At 40.1% G+C, this 15,217-nt stretch overlaps 1 protein-coding gene across 2 annotated transcripts; it reads left to right on the top strand.

Annotated features, from left to right (window-relative positions):
• Nucleotides 1-30: 30 nt before the first annotated feature.
• On the top strand, nucleotides 31-15,057 carry LOC144057091 (purine nucleoside phosphorylase-like). Of its 2 annotated transcripts, XM_077574342.1 has the most exons (8): nucleotides 31-983; nucleotides 10,929-11,030; nucleotides 12,016-12,179; nucleotides 12,246-12,349; nucleotides 13,882-14,057; nucleotides 14,134-14,324; nucleotides 14,500-14,579; nucleotides 14,642-15,057. In XM_077574342.1, the coding sequence occupies exons 2-8, from the start codon at nucleotides 10,948-10,950 to the stop codon at nucleotides 14,798-14,800; spliced, it is 957 nt and encodes a 318-aa protein (XP_077430468.1). In that variant the 5' UTR covers nucleotides 31-983; nucleotides 10,929-10,947; the 3' UTR covers nucleotides 14,801-15,057. The 2 variants fall into 2 exon arrangements, with proteins under 2 accessions (XP_077430468.1, XP_077430470.1); XM_077574344.1 differs by lacking the exon at nucleotides 31-983 and having other exon boundaries at nucleotides 10,911-11,030.
• The last annotated feature ends 160 nt before the right edge of the window (nucleotides 15,058-15,217 follow it).

The raw sequence follows: 15,217 nt of genomic DNA, 5'->3' as shown, positions 1-15,217 counted from the left end.
GCATAACGTGGTCATATTCACTAACAAAACGAATTGCATCAGCTTCCATTTTGACCTTTTCCACACTTCCTAATTACAGGAATTGAACACAAGAATATGACATTTATATTTGCAGGTACAGTACATTTGCATGCATGCAAACTATTATGAATTGCCAAGTGTTGAAAACCCGTTTTAGTAAAAGTACAACAAAAATAATGACTAAATGGTGAATTCAATTTTGACATTTTAATCATTTGTATGCTTCTTGTGTTCCTATTACTATATAAAACACTTCGAACAAGTTCTGAAGTTCCACAGCCTGTACATTTCCACTTGAGTCACGTGGATTCCCGTGAAGTCACTCACTCCTCAGAATTTTGCAACCGTGGGTTAAATGGGATGACGTGAAGGTGTGCCCACTTGGGTGTGAAGCCCCTCCTTGGTCCAACATATTTTTAAAAAAAAATGTCACAAAAAAATTGGCAAAGGTGTGGACAATTTCCCACAAAGGGAAAAGAACGATGACAGCTGAACGCGGACAGGATGTGCAACCAGTACAGGAAACGAAGCCACTTGGGTTTTAGGCTTCCTCCCTGTCTCTGAGGCAGCCTCACCACATACATTTGCATACATGCACACACTCATATTATTATTTTTATTTCTTAAATGTAATTTGTATACATTAATGTCATGTTATAATGTAAAAGATAACATTTGATGTTCCTGCTGTGTCTTCATCGTGTGTATTCATTACTTGTGTGTATTATTTAGTGCCACCTAGTGGTGAACTAATAGAATGCAACAATTTTGAAGCAGCGAGCAAGAGTGGCTAGCAACTCACTGGAGCAGCTAACAAGAGCAAGCTAGCAAAAACTAGCTGGAGCGGCTAATAGGGGTAGCTAACGGTAGAAGCTAGCAAAAGCAAAGCAGAGGGAGACAAGCGGTGAGAGCCCGAATCACGGGACTCAGTGGTGACCACCTGCAGACCCCAGCTGTGGAAGGTAAGCGCCGATCGGCCCATTGGGTCTGATACTAGCTGCAAGCACCACCACAGGCTAACTACGTTCGCAAAGTGTCCGTAGCAGAAAGATGGCGGCGAAAACATGGAAGGCGTGGCACGATCACAAATGAATTTCATTATTCCTCCCAAAAAGACACTTGAAGTCGACTATTTTGGTTTGAAGAAAAGCCGTCCCCATTGTGTGACTACCTGCCGTCAAAGCTGAACTTTTTCTTGATATATATATAGAGAGAGAGAAAGTGAGAGGCGTGTCTATCATAAGTGGTTGCACAAAAAAGTCACAATAAAGCATGCCTGGAAACACAGGAAGTGCTTTTTTGGTTTGACGCGGCCATTTTAAGGTCATTTTAGCAATTCCCAGGCGTCCTTCAAAAAGTGTCGTCAGGATTTTTGAAAATTAATTAAAGTTGTCTGCACCTTGTTTAGTGATCTGACTATTTGTATTGATATTGTTTTCATTAATTACTACAAGCATTAATCATGACTTTTGGGCAAAGTTTGGCTGGCCTTGTTCACACACACACACTCACAGTAGGTTATCTTCACGTGGTTAGCGTGTTTTTATGCCACATGATGAAATATTGAAGAAACAGAGGAGCAGTGTGTACGCTGTGTGTGCGTGTGTGTGCGCATGTTCGTGTTAAACTTGACTCGTTTTCATAAGCGACGTGATGAAATCAGAGGCCAAGTGTCTGACTTAACTATGGCCTGAGCGACACACACGCGCACGCACGTACGTACGTACGCGCACGCTCATTCTCTGGATTACTGCACCACCTGCGCTGCTTTGATCCCCACCCAATGCCACTTCCTGTGATTTGAATCTACTTCCTGCGGTGCCGCTCTCTAGTCTTTGTAGCTCCAGGGCATCCCGCCCCGGCGCACCCCCGCCGGGCGCTTTGAGGAAGGCCTCGGGCTGCGCAGAAGATAAAACATCCCTGTGAGCAAATTGTTCCTGTAAGTAAGCGCGTTCGCCGCTAAAACGTTAAAACGAGAGTACCTTTCATTGGGCGTCTCATCAGTAGACTAATATTAGGCCAATGCTTCTCAATTATTTTTTATTAGCCCCCGAGGAAGAAGAAAATATTTTTCTTTCTCAAACTCTCTGCCACGACTATAAATAGTATCATTTGTGTAAAAATGGTTGTAAATACTGTGCACTACTTCTGCAGTGGAGCTAATACTCCTTGTAAAGAGCACATTACTTCCACCTACTGTAGGGGTTGAGCAATTACACTTTCTTTGGGGACAGGGCTATTGTAGTTTTCGAATTTTCATTGTAGTTAGTTTTTATTTCATTTTGAGTTTTGTTTTTTAGTTACTTTTAATTGGTTTTCAGGGTGGCTCTGTTAGTTTTTATTAGTTTTAGTTATTTAAACAATTCTTAGTTTTATTTTAGTTTTAGTTGTATTATTAGTTTTCATTTTAAAAAAAAAAGTGTATTACGTGTGTGCAAGATTTAATAAATACCAAGGTAAAATAAAAATTGCTACGCATTTCTTACCTAGTGTTGAGTTTGGGCTGAATTAAATGCAAAAGCAGACAAAAGTCAAGCAGGCAAAATTGTCACCTAGGAGTGATGTCATCTGAAGGTGCTTTTCTATTGGCTGCTGCTAGATATCGTCACTTCTGTGCGACACAATTTCAAACGTCCTTATTCCGATTAAATCACATTTAAAAATCATCCCCAAATGCTCATGTATTAAATTAATTACCAAAGACAAAAACTAAGGACATTTTTACTTTAATTATAGTTAGTTTTAGATAGTTTTGTAAACATAAAATGTAGTTTCAGTTTTCGTTTTTTTAAAAAGCATTTTCGTTTGGTTTTGTTTTTGTTAACGAAAATGTTTTTTGAATTGTAGTTTTAATTATTTCTTTGTTTTAATTAACTAAAACAACATTACCTGGGGGGTTGTGATTTCGGCCATAAAAGACTAAACGGAAGAAGAAAAAAAACATTTATAACGATGTGAACTGTACCGTTAATTGGACCGAATCGTTTCGTAATTAGAATGAATCGGCTCATCAAAGTAGTGCTGGGGAGGCGCGTTCTGACCTAATTGGGAAAACATCCATCATTTGCATATCACTTGCCCGGGTTGCACTCAATCAGTGCGCGCGAGCGTGCGTGCGTGCGTGCGTGCGTGCGTGCGTGCGTGTCAGAGGCAGGCTGACCGGCAGTCGCCGAGGATGGCGAAAAGACAAAGCTGGAGTGTGTCTGGCTCCTTAATGAGTCTTTAGTGGCAGCGGACGTAACGACAGAACCCAGGAAGGACTGATGCAACGTACCTGGGGAGACGCGTCAAGACTGACGCCGGCTTGCTCACGCGCTCGCGTCTTTTCAATAAAGCCCGAAGTGGCAACATTGCAAGACTCCACTGATGGAGCATCAGGCTCGCTTTATTGCACATGATTGCAAATGTTGTTTGTTATTTGCAACGGAGAGGGGCGACGTGTGTCAATGCAGGGTTTTTTTTTTCATCTGCTGGGCTTTAACACTAAATTAGCTTGACCCAAAAGGTAAAGTGAAGTTTTTTTTTAATTTTTTATTCAGCCCTCAAAGACAGTTTCACTTCATCATTTGGTTTAGTAAATGTGTCTATACGAGTAGATGCACAAAAAGTCTCAATCAACTGCGTCTGAAAACATACAGGAAGTCTTCGATTTTGGTTTGAAGTGGCCGTTTTTTAAGGAGGTTTTAAAGGTTTTCTTTTCAAATTCAATTTCATTTTGCAACATAAAGTTTCAAATACGTGTCTAAAAACAGGAATTCTGTCATTTTGGTTTGAAGTTATAGGACCATTTTTGCAATTTGCATGCAGGAGTCCTTTAAGATGAACTTTTTTTTTTTAAAGATTTTTTTTTTAAGCCCCTGACAGGTGCATCTATTTTGAGTAGACGCACAAAACAGTTTAAAAAAAAAAAACATGCTTGAAAACACACAGGAAGTCTACTATTTTGGTTTGAAGCGGCTATTTTAGGATCATTTTCGGCATTCCAGGAGTCTTTCAAGATGAACGTGTTTTAAAGATTATTGTTTTGTATTTCAGTCCCAAAGCCAGTTTCACTTTGCAGCATAACTTTTGGAATACGTGTCTAATAAGTAGGCGCAGAAAGAAAAAAAAGTCTCAAAAATGTTCAATGAACTTATTCTGAAGATTTTATATTTATATATATATATATATATATATATTTTTTTTTTGAAATTTCATCCCCTGAAGCCAACATGTAGTTTGGTACATGTCCGTCACGTAGTAGTGGTCACTTTCCCCTACTTTAAAATATATTGAATAAACAAAGTTATCCTTTCCTATCATGCCAAATTGTGAACCCGATGACCTTTTCTTCTCCATTTTCACGATGTTTTTTTCCCCATCATTCCCAAAAGAATCCCCACTCTTCATCTGTTCTAAGGAGCACAAATTCCCCACACAACATGTTTGGCCACCATTTTGGTTTAAAGTGGCCATGTTGGGATCATTTTGGCCATTTCAAGGCCTTTCAGCGTAGAGGCTGACACCGGAGTGAATTTGGACACCCACAATCAAAATAATCCAAATCACGATTGATTCTATTCCAATCCTGGACCACAATTTTACAGACTCCCCAATCTGCTTTTTTTACTCCCAGCCAATCCTGCTGTTTTTCTTCCTCAGTTAAAAATATTCATATCACGGGTCCCACGCAGGTCAGTGTAGAAAATACATTGAATTACAGTTGTAACTTTATTAACAAACTCATGAGCGCACACACAGCGTTTCGTATTTAAAAACAAAAATGCCCCCCGACTACGACAGCACTTGGACTGTATCGAGGCAATGTTCCAAGTCGATGCTGTGGGGAATTGTTGAAATATTGAAGTGAATTGAAATCAAATCAAATGTAACAAAAAATCAGTTTCCACTCCGGTTGACTTTGTTGTCACAGTTCCGATGTTATCCGCTGGGAATCCTAAAATATATCAGCCTCTCTCTTTGCCACTGCTTCTGTTTTGTAAATGTTTTACTGATGACAGTGTTGTTGATAGGCATTGCTGGAGGGTCAAAGGTTGCCCACACACACACACACACACACACACATACTCAAGCTCACGCGCACGCACACACACACACACACACACACCATGTCGCAGAGGATGGAGTTGACATGCCAACAGTTACTGCCGGTTTCATCACAGAGACAATCCCAGACAGCCCACTGTGTGTGAGTGTGTGTGTGTGTGTGTTTGTGTGTGTGCGCGCGCGCGTGTGTGCGTGCGCGTGTATGTGTGTGTGCTAATACCCACAAACAGAGGTCATCATGGATGACGCAAAAGTGATATAAGAAGATACTCTGCCAGTGTGTACGCGTGCACGTTGCAGTTGAGTCCAGCGAGCACGAAAGGACCAGCGCTAACACAGCGTTTGCTTTTTCTTGGACTTTTTGTATATTTGGTCGTCATGTTAAGGTTTGCAATTGTGGTCAGGAAATACTGAACAGGTTTGACATTTATGATTTTTTTCGTGTGTGTCCCAAGCAGATCGGGAAAGACAAATTACACTTCAAATTAAAACATGGCCTTGTTCAGTCAACTCATTCACTGCTGCGTTTCTGTTTGTCAGCTGGAATCCAAACGTGAACTGCCATCGACGAGTATTTTCGTCAAATAAGCTTTTTTTTAATGTGGATGTGTGAAAGCAAGGTCTCGCAAAGCTTGTCTGTGAGTTTCAAGCTTGTAAACGACTGTAATGACAAACATTTCCCTGTAGGTGGTGCCGTTGCATCGCTTTGGTTAATAAGATCATGAATAATAATTATAATAATAATGATATATTCATTCAATATTGAAAATAATTATAGGCTGTTGTATGTGGAATTTTGAGGACCAAAAAACTGGGAATATTGCTGTAACAGAAGCAAATGTTTATAAAGTTGAAGTTCCGGATGCACAAAGTTTCCACAGCGCTTCACTTTTCGTGACTTTTACATTTTTGAGGAAACAAATGAAGTAATTCCACTTTTGGAATAAATCTGCAACGACAACGTGTAAAAAGCGAAGCACTGCGGCTACTTTCCAGACGCTTTGCATAATATGTACAAATATATCTTATTGACAAGATTCAGCATCGATAGCTGGGTTGCTGCCATGGAAACGCACAAAGGTGAGCGTAGAGTCAAAAACAGCATCGAAATGTTCATCAACACGCAAACGTAAAATAGTAATACAGACGTTCAATAAATGCAACATTTTTTTGCGTGCGTGTGGTTCCATGCTGTGATTGCTCTGCTGCTATATGCCCATCAAATGCAACTTTGGGCAATACCCTTTACACACACACGCGCGCACACACACACACACACACACACACACACTGACACACACTTCATCTCCCACTGAAACAAACAAAACAAAATAAAACACACACTCTAGCTCCCTCCATCACCATCAGGCTGCTTTCTGTCGTAACGATGTGCAATCAACACGCAACGCTGACCAACACACACCACGCACACACACGGGGAAGGTTGAAGGATGAAGTCAGCCTGTGATTGCAGAAGAGTTACAGTATTGACTCATTCCATTCACGAATGTGTGTGCGCGTGTATGCGTGTGTATGCGTGTGTCCGCATGACATCATTAGCGCCACAGTGCCACAATAGCTCGTGAGTTAGCCGCCATATTGATATTGGGTGCAATTCATATGCTAAAATAATACAAGCTACATTAATTTGTGAAGAACTCTGAATACTTTCGAATAAAATAATCATTAAAAAAATATGACCCAAAAGGTCAAAGGTTTTCATCACGCAGGCTTTGGACGACAGGACATGTCAATTATTATAGCAGCAATGTGATTTGGACATATTGCATGGGGAAAAGGAAACTAGCTGTTTTTTTTGTTCACATCATGCAATAATTAATTTATTTATGAAATCAACAATTGTATATCCTATCCATAATTTAATATTTTTTATTTATTTGATTAAATCTTTAATTTATTGTAAATAAACAAATGTAATTTTTTTTTTATATAAATAGAATTAATACATTCTATTTGTTTTATTAATTGGTTGTGGTTGGTTTTATTTATTTATTTATTGTTTAAAAAAAATATGAAAATAGCTAAATAAAAAATTGTAGATTTATTTATTTATTTTATAAGCAATTTTACATTCACCTTCATTTTTATTTATTTTATGAAATAATTGTTTAAAAAAATACAAAAAAATCTATATATTTAATCAATTATGTTCATTTTTTCCAAATATAACATGTTAATTGGTTGATTACTTAAAAAAAAAACATTTGACAAAACTATTAAAAATAGTTACATGCATTTTTAACATACATATTTTTAAAATAAATCTTCCTTTTAATAATTTATGTTGTTTTTCTTTTCTTTTTTAATCGCAACTGTTTGCCCACCAATAACGAATATTAGAAAGGAAATCTGTCTATGAAACACACCAGGAGGACGGGAGGTGTAATACGACAATTATTTTTTTAAAAACGTTGATAAAAATTGATGCAAGGTGACTTAATTTTTTTTTTTTTTATTTAAGCAAAGCAGCACCATCCACGACCACCAGAGGACACCAAAGCTGTAGGTTTACTTTTGGCCACTTCTCGACACCATCAAGCGGTTTTCATGTGATAACCACGTGGTTTGCACTGAAAACATTTACAGTACTAACCTTTCCAATGGTATGTACAATTAACGAGGGACCCTGAATGCAACGCGACAGATTTCATCGTTCAACGATTAGTGAAGGAAAGGCTTAAAACACCCCAGTTTGTTTGTCTTTATTATTCACATTTATGGACGAGATTACTGCTTCTCGTACCCTACAAAGACCGACATTGTCTCATAAATTGGCTACAAGCCTTCGTTCGGTATGTATTCGCCAAAGCGCCCACTTTCTTTTTTTAAACACTCACTTCCGGGTTCTCCACCAATCACCCGCAGCTCTATCATCCGTCACGTAAACGTTGCCCTTCAGGGACCTCGGGAATGTATGATTGTTTACATAACAATAAGAAAAATTGAGTGTGTGTAGTGTTCAAATTTCAGGTTTAGGGTTTCAAACTAGGGTTAGGGTTTCACAGTAAGGTTTCATGCCTGGGTTTGGGTTTAAAAGAGGGGTTTGTGCCAGGGTTGGGGTTTTAAGCCAGGGTTAAGGTTCCAAAGTTATTATTTTGTTTTCCGATTGACCACAAAAGTTGTTCCCATACTGTAATTGTAATTCATTGCTGATTTAAGGACAGCATGAGAACAACGTGAGGACATAATGATGTATATGCCTCCGACTTGCTTGTTAATAAGACTGAATGCTGACAATACGTCCAGCAATCCCAAATAAATCACTGACTGGCACACATAGTTCACATTGTTCACATTGTGATGGACATGAGGCCCAAAGAAGAAGAATTTAAAGTGGAAGCCATCATGTGACAGGAACAGATAAAGGTCAAGAAGCTCTTTCTTGATGATCATTGACGGTCACACGAAACAGAAGCCGTGAGGGTCGTTACCTGAGCACTTATGTTGCATTTGAGGAAGGTGGGATTTACGCAATCAATGGTATACATTATATTGTGTTACGTGACATTATTTCAATTAACTAACTTAAAGTAATAATGATTATGAATTAAGACAAATATATGTTTCTAATCTTGTAAAATGTTTTGCCATTTTCGTTCTGTGTTTCCTTGGCAGTGGCCTTTTTCAAGTGACGTCAGGTTGAAGCCTGTTGGTCACGTCGGGCACCTTTTTTATTTTTCAACTTCGCAACTCGAACCTCTCAGTTCAAAGGGGCGTTCGGTGCCCTTTTCCTCGTCGGACTTCCCACCTTCCTCGAATGTAGTTTAAAGCGGTGTGATGTCATTTTCGATCGACAGCAAGTGGCAAAATGGCCGCAACCGGACATGGATAAAAACGGCTGGATTTTACTGCTTAATTCATATTTCACAAATCTGAATTTGTGTTAAGACTAGTGGGCCACATAGAGCACATAATATAAGAACTTTTTTTTTTTTTTACTTCTCCTTTTAGTGGTAAGGTTTAAAACTATGACTTATAAAACTAAGGTGGCATAGAAACATGAATTGTTGTTTTTTTGTTGGATTTACAGCATTCTTTACTGTTATTGAATACCCTGCAGTATTGAATTGTGTCATTGACATTATTAACGCAAATGCTCACTGGGAAGCATCGCATTTTCCTTTTACGTAACATAACGTGATCCTTAAATGTCAAACGTGCTTCTCTTCATCTTTTTCTCTTTTTTTCTCCCTAAGGCGATGCCTTCAATTTCCACGTAACCGCCTGCAGCGCTCAGCTCATTAAGCCGCTAATCAGCTTCCTTGTGGGCTTACTACAATACTACACTCCTTCAAATACTGTAAATCAAAACTGTACTGACACCTTATTAGAATAACACGCATATGCAGTAGTGGAAATGAACACAATGAAAACACACAGTGGTCGCGTTCATGTTGATTTGAATGGAATCAACTTTTCTTTGTCATTTTTATGTGAGACGTTTGAGGTCAGCTTGGCGTCAGGTCAGCTGATCCCAGCAGCATGTGCAGTGCGTTAGCGCGTTAGCGTGTTAGCAGTCATGAGACGGCCGCAATCTCGTCCCAGATGCCTCTCGTTAACTACGGCGCTGGCACGTGTCGCCAACGCAGCTGATGCTCACACCGCCATGATTACGAAGTGAAGGTTGACATGTTTTTGGAATGTTGGAAGTAGCCAGAGTAGCTGATACCGAGTTCTACAGCAAACCCGCAAACTCAACCACGCAGCCGGGAATCTAACGTCTAGCCGACTGCGTGAGGAGGACGAGGGCAACGTCCCGCCTGGAGTTGCGGCAAATCGACAAACCGATGCGGATCCACGGGATTTGGGCTTTAAATTATGGGATTGAAAAAAGGTTAGGGTGTCATTTTAGGGTTTCATGTCTCTGTTGGGGTTTTCAAATTAGGGTTCAGGTTAAGGTTTCAAATTGAATGTCAAGGAAGGATCTCAAGCCCAAAATAGTTTAGCAAGATAGGGTTCAAATTTGCGTTTCACATCTGTGTTAGGGTTTTAAATCAGGGTTAGTGTTAAACTTGGATTTCACACCAAATTTGAGGTTTTAAATTCAGGTTTTCAAATCTGGGTAAGGTCTTCAAGCCAGGGTTAGCGTTTCAAGCGTGGTTAGAGTTTGGAGTTAACGTATCAAAACAGAGCAGGGGTAAACATTAAGTATCAAAACAAAGTCAGGGTTTCCATTTCGGCTTTGCAATTACGATTTGATGTCAGTGTTCGGTTTTCAAATGTCTAAATCTGGGTTTGGCTTTCAAAGAAGATTTGTCAAGCCTGGTTTAGGTTTTCACATCTGGATTAGGGTTTCAAATTAGGAAGAAGCCAGGGCTACGGTGGCAAGTTATGGTTTCACTCCAAGGCTGTGGTTTCAGGGATAGAGTTTCAAATTGTGGTTTTGAGCCAGGGTTAGGGCTTTATTTTCAAGGTTCAAATTAGGGTTTCAAACTATTGTGAGGGTTTTTCAGTTAGGGCATCAAACCAAGGCTGGAGTTTCAAGACACAGTTGGGGTTTCAAGCCAAAGTCAGACGCCAGCTCACACACTACCCGACAAAAGACAAAATCCATCTGCTGACGATTCTTTTTTTATAGAAGAAGTTAGGAAACAAATCAGATTTCCCAGAACCTCTAAACTGTATTGATACATATCACAATACATGATATTGATTTGACAATTGATAAGCAGCATCATGATTCTTATCATTTGAGTGCCTGTGTGTGTAAATTGATTAGCTCTGTAGTAAAACCACAACACGCTCCCACACTCTCGTTTAGATCGGAATCCACACACACACACATTGCGCTTTCATTCATTGGTTGCCGCTGATGAATGGAGCGCTTGTTGGCCAATCAGATGCATGTGACCCGTTTATATGGAGGCTGATGGGACCCGGCCGGATACACACACGCCGCGGCGTCAAGCATCAACCATCATGCACAGCAAAGAACAGATCAGGTAAGGGAAAACTGATTTTTTTTTTCATGACTCATTTCGATTGCAACTGTTGTTGTGCAATGCAAACTATTGCCGTTATTAAATATTTAACGGCACAAGCAAGGTGTTCAAATATTAACATTTTAAAGTACGATCTTAAGCCAGTGTTAGGCTTTCAAGGTAGGATTTCAAGTTGGGTTTAGGTTTCGTTTTAGGGTTAAAGCCAGTGTTAAGGTGTTGCTTCGGGGTTGGTTTTCAAAATAGGATTTGGGCTAAAAACAAGGCTTAGAGTGTCAAATTGTGGTGTCAGGCCAAAGTTAGGGTGTCAAAGAAGTTGGGATTTGTTCATTAGGGGTTCAAGCCAGAATTATGGTGTCAAAGGAGGGTTTCAAAAAAGTTAAGATTCTCAAAACTAATTACTGTATTACATTTATTTCAAGCAATGGTTTTAGGTTTCAAAAATAGGTTATCAAGCCAAGCTTAGGGTTTCATGTTAAAAAAAGTTTTAAATAAAAGTTTAGACTTTCAAATTACAGTTTGAAAACAGTGGATCACATGGCCACGCCTCACTTTGACCTCTATTTAACGACGTCGCTCCCGTGACGCTTACTGTGTGACCTGCGCGCACGGCATGGCCTGAAGGAAATGCCACCACTGCCACACACGGCAAAGAAAGGACAGGGAGGGGCGACGGCAGCACACGTTAATCATGACGAGAACCATCACAACAATCGGAGAATGGTAAAGCAAAATGGATGCTTTCAAGTTTCAAGTCAGAGTTGGCGTTTCCAATCAGGGTTTCAAACGATGGTTAGGGTTTCAAGTTGAGGTTCAGCCTACTTTGACAAAGTAGGAAGTCCAATGTAGAGATATATGAAGAGTAAAAGTAAACAATTTGTCTGAAAATGCAATATTTGAGTAAAGTATAGCGACTTGAATATAATATAGATATTTATTATGTCGAACCACTGAATGGACTCCTCCCTCGGCGTTGGTGTCATATCAGCCACGATGAATACCAGAAGTCGGCGGACTGGCTGAAGTCCCAAACCAAACATCGCCCCCAAGTGGCCATCATCTGCGGTTCGGGTTTGGGCGTGCTGGCCGATGCCCTCAAGTGCCAGGATTCCTTCCCCTACGCCGACATCCCGGGTTTCCCGCAAAGCACGGGTAAGCCCGGATCGAAAAATTTGGGGTTGTTGTGTTAATGATGACGGTGCCCTTGTGGACTCGCAGTTCAAGGTCACGCCGGCCGTCTTGTTTTCGGGGAGCTGAAGGGGAAAACGTGTGTGTGCATGCAGGGTCGATTCCACATGTACGAAGGGCACTCACTATGTAAGGTAAGGCCATACACTCGCCACAAAATACAATAAGCATTCATGAAGCAGCTTGTTTGTTATAGTGATGCTTTGCCGAGGATTGGAGCCTGTTTTACTGCCTCGTCTACCCCCCCCGCTCTCGTCCCAAAACAGGAGATTGCTCTTAATACGTTTTGAAGGACAAATGTTTAGAAGGCTTTCATTAATAATCGTTTAGATTGTCATGGTACTTTTTATTTATTTATTTTTTTTACAATTTTTACAATCCAGGATTAAGTTTTCAAAAAAAGGTTTCAAAGTAGTTTCAAGTTTCGGTTAGTGTTTTTGAAACAGGGGTTAGGGTTTCAAATATTGATTTCAAGCCACGGTGAGGGTTTCGTGATATAATTAGGGTTACAATTTAAGTGCTAGTTTGGGGTTCCGATCAAGGATAAGGATTGCAAATTAAGCAAATTCTATTTTTTTATTATTATTATTATTATTATTATTATTATTTTCTATTATTTTTCTTTTATTGCAAATTCAGTTCAGGTCATGTTCAGGGTTTCAAGCTTGGGGTTCAAATTATACTTCCAATCCTGGAAAATGGTTTCAAGACAGAGTTTAAGTTTCAAATTAGAGTTATGTTTTCAAATGAGGGTTTCAAGACAGGGTTAGGGTTTTAAAAGAGTTCAATGGTTTCATGTTAAAAAAAAAGAAAGCCTGGGTGCAAAAATTGACTGAATTGCCGCCAAATGTTTTTCTTTGTCACGCACACTTCGACGTGCAACTGCAAAATGTTTACATAACAAATGTGCTTGTGATGCTAAAGCGCTAATGCTAACGTGTCACCTGAGTGGATTACACACACACGTGCGTGCGTGCGTGTTTGTGTGTGTGTGTGTGTTTTGGTCACATGCAACATTTTTGCAGACAGTTCAATGCAGCTCTTGTTCTCTCCCTGCTTGAAGCCGTTTGGCGTCCAAGTCATTCTCATTCCAATACGATTTGGCTTTTAGGAAATGATATCATGTGGGTTCAAACTGACGCCATCATACGTACAGTGTGTATTGTCTAACCCTGTTTAAAATTCATCACAATGCTCTAATACACCTCTAATGTACTATATTTACATCATATTTTACGGCCAGTGCCCCTTAATATTCCATATTTCCTGGTCTATAGACCTCTAATGTACCATCATATCTACTATATTCAATGGTCTCTTGGTCTGCATATCTTTTTTGTACCATATTTACAAGCACCTCCACTATAATACCATATTTTCATCCTATTTAGGCCACATTAAATGGTAAATATGATACACAGAATGTACCATATTTACATGTTCTGATCATGGTCTACTCACCTATAATGCACCATATTTATATCACTACACCATATTAATTGGTCTATATATTTAAATCACATTTGTCTGTACACAACTAAGGTACCATTAGATCATGTTTAATGGCCTGTGCGCTAATAATGATCGACCCACATCTGATGTACAATTTTTGATTTCATCATATTCACATTCTGTGCTGGTCTAATTCCCCCTTTGCGCCCATCAGACCACATTTCCAGTGCGAGTCTTCAAGCTGCTGGGCGTGGACACCTTGATCGTGACCAACGCCGCCGGCTCACTGGCTGACGGTCTGCGACCCGGCGACATCATGATCATCAAGGACCACATCAACTTCCCCGGCTTGGTGGGTCTGAACCCTCTGAACGGACCCAATGACGACAAGTGAGGCGGACGTGGAGCTGCTGGGCCGATCTCGGTCCCGGTTGTGTTCTGGCTGATGTTTTTGCTCTTTTTGCAGGTTCGGGCCGCGTTTCCCGGCCATGTCGGGATGCTATGACAAAGGTCTGCGCTCACTGGCCATGGAGATCGCAAAGCAGATGGGCGTGGCCAACCTCACGCAGGAGGGGGTGTACGCCATGGTCGGGGGGCCCACTTTTGAATCCATCGCTGAGGCCAGACTGCTGCATCGACTGGGGGTGGACGCTGTCGGTATGGCACACATTTGGATTTTATATACCATATTTACGCCACATTCAACTGTCTGTGCATCTTAAATGCACCTTATTACCATGTTTATTTGAATGTACTATATTTAAATAATAATCATGTGACTTTTTTTCTTTTCTTTTTTTTTTTAAACATGCATGGTGTCATCTGTTTCCAGGGATGAGTACTGCTCCAGAAGTGGTGATAGCGACCCACTGTGGCTTGAGGGTCTTTGGCTTATCTCTCATCACTAACAAGGTAAACACACAAACACACAACAGGGTGGTGCTTTAAGTTTGACTCGATTGTGTTTGCGGCAGGTGGTGAAGAGCTACGAGGACCCGGAGAGCGTGGACCACCAGGGCGTTCTGGAGGTGGGCCGGCAGCGCTCACACACGCTGCAGCAGCTCGTGACCGAACTGGTCGCCAGGATGGAAATCAACAACAACATCAGCAGCAGCAGGAATAACACTCTTTGAAAGGAGACAATATTTGCTCTTTTTTTATACAGATGTGACATGTTACTGCTAACTTCTTTTCACAATCAACCTCTATGTTATGTTAAGTGAATATGAATATTTATAGAATGTGATGTGGTGCTATATAAATTGCAAGAGACAGAGTTAAGTAAAGCTGTATTATTATTCAGCCGTGCATTTAGTATTATTATGGTAAACTTGGTATTGTTTGTTTGATCTTTTTTTTGTACATCAAATCCTTCCCTTTCTGATCTGTTTCATAATCTAATTAAAACACACTGCCGAGCCACCTGTGTCACATCTGTAAAAAATAGTATATAAAGTACAAGATTTACACCGCTTGGAAATAACTACTAAAGTACACTTTATTTATAAAGCACTTTTCAGACAGGACCCATAAAATATACAATAAGTTAA

Source organism: Vanacampus margaritifer, chromosome 8 (assembly GCF_051991255.1).
Source record: "Vanacampus margaritifer isolate UIUO_Vmar chromosome 8, RoL_Vmar_1.0, whole genome shotgun sequence".
Classification (NCBI taxonomy): Eukaryota; Metazoa; Chordata; class Actinopteri; order Syngnathiformes; family Syngnathidae; genus Vanacampus; species Vanacampus margaritifer.
This window is presented reverse-complemented; position numbering and strand designations above follow the sequence as displayed.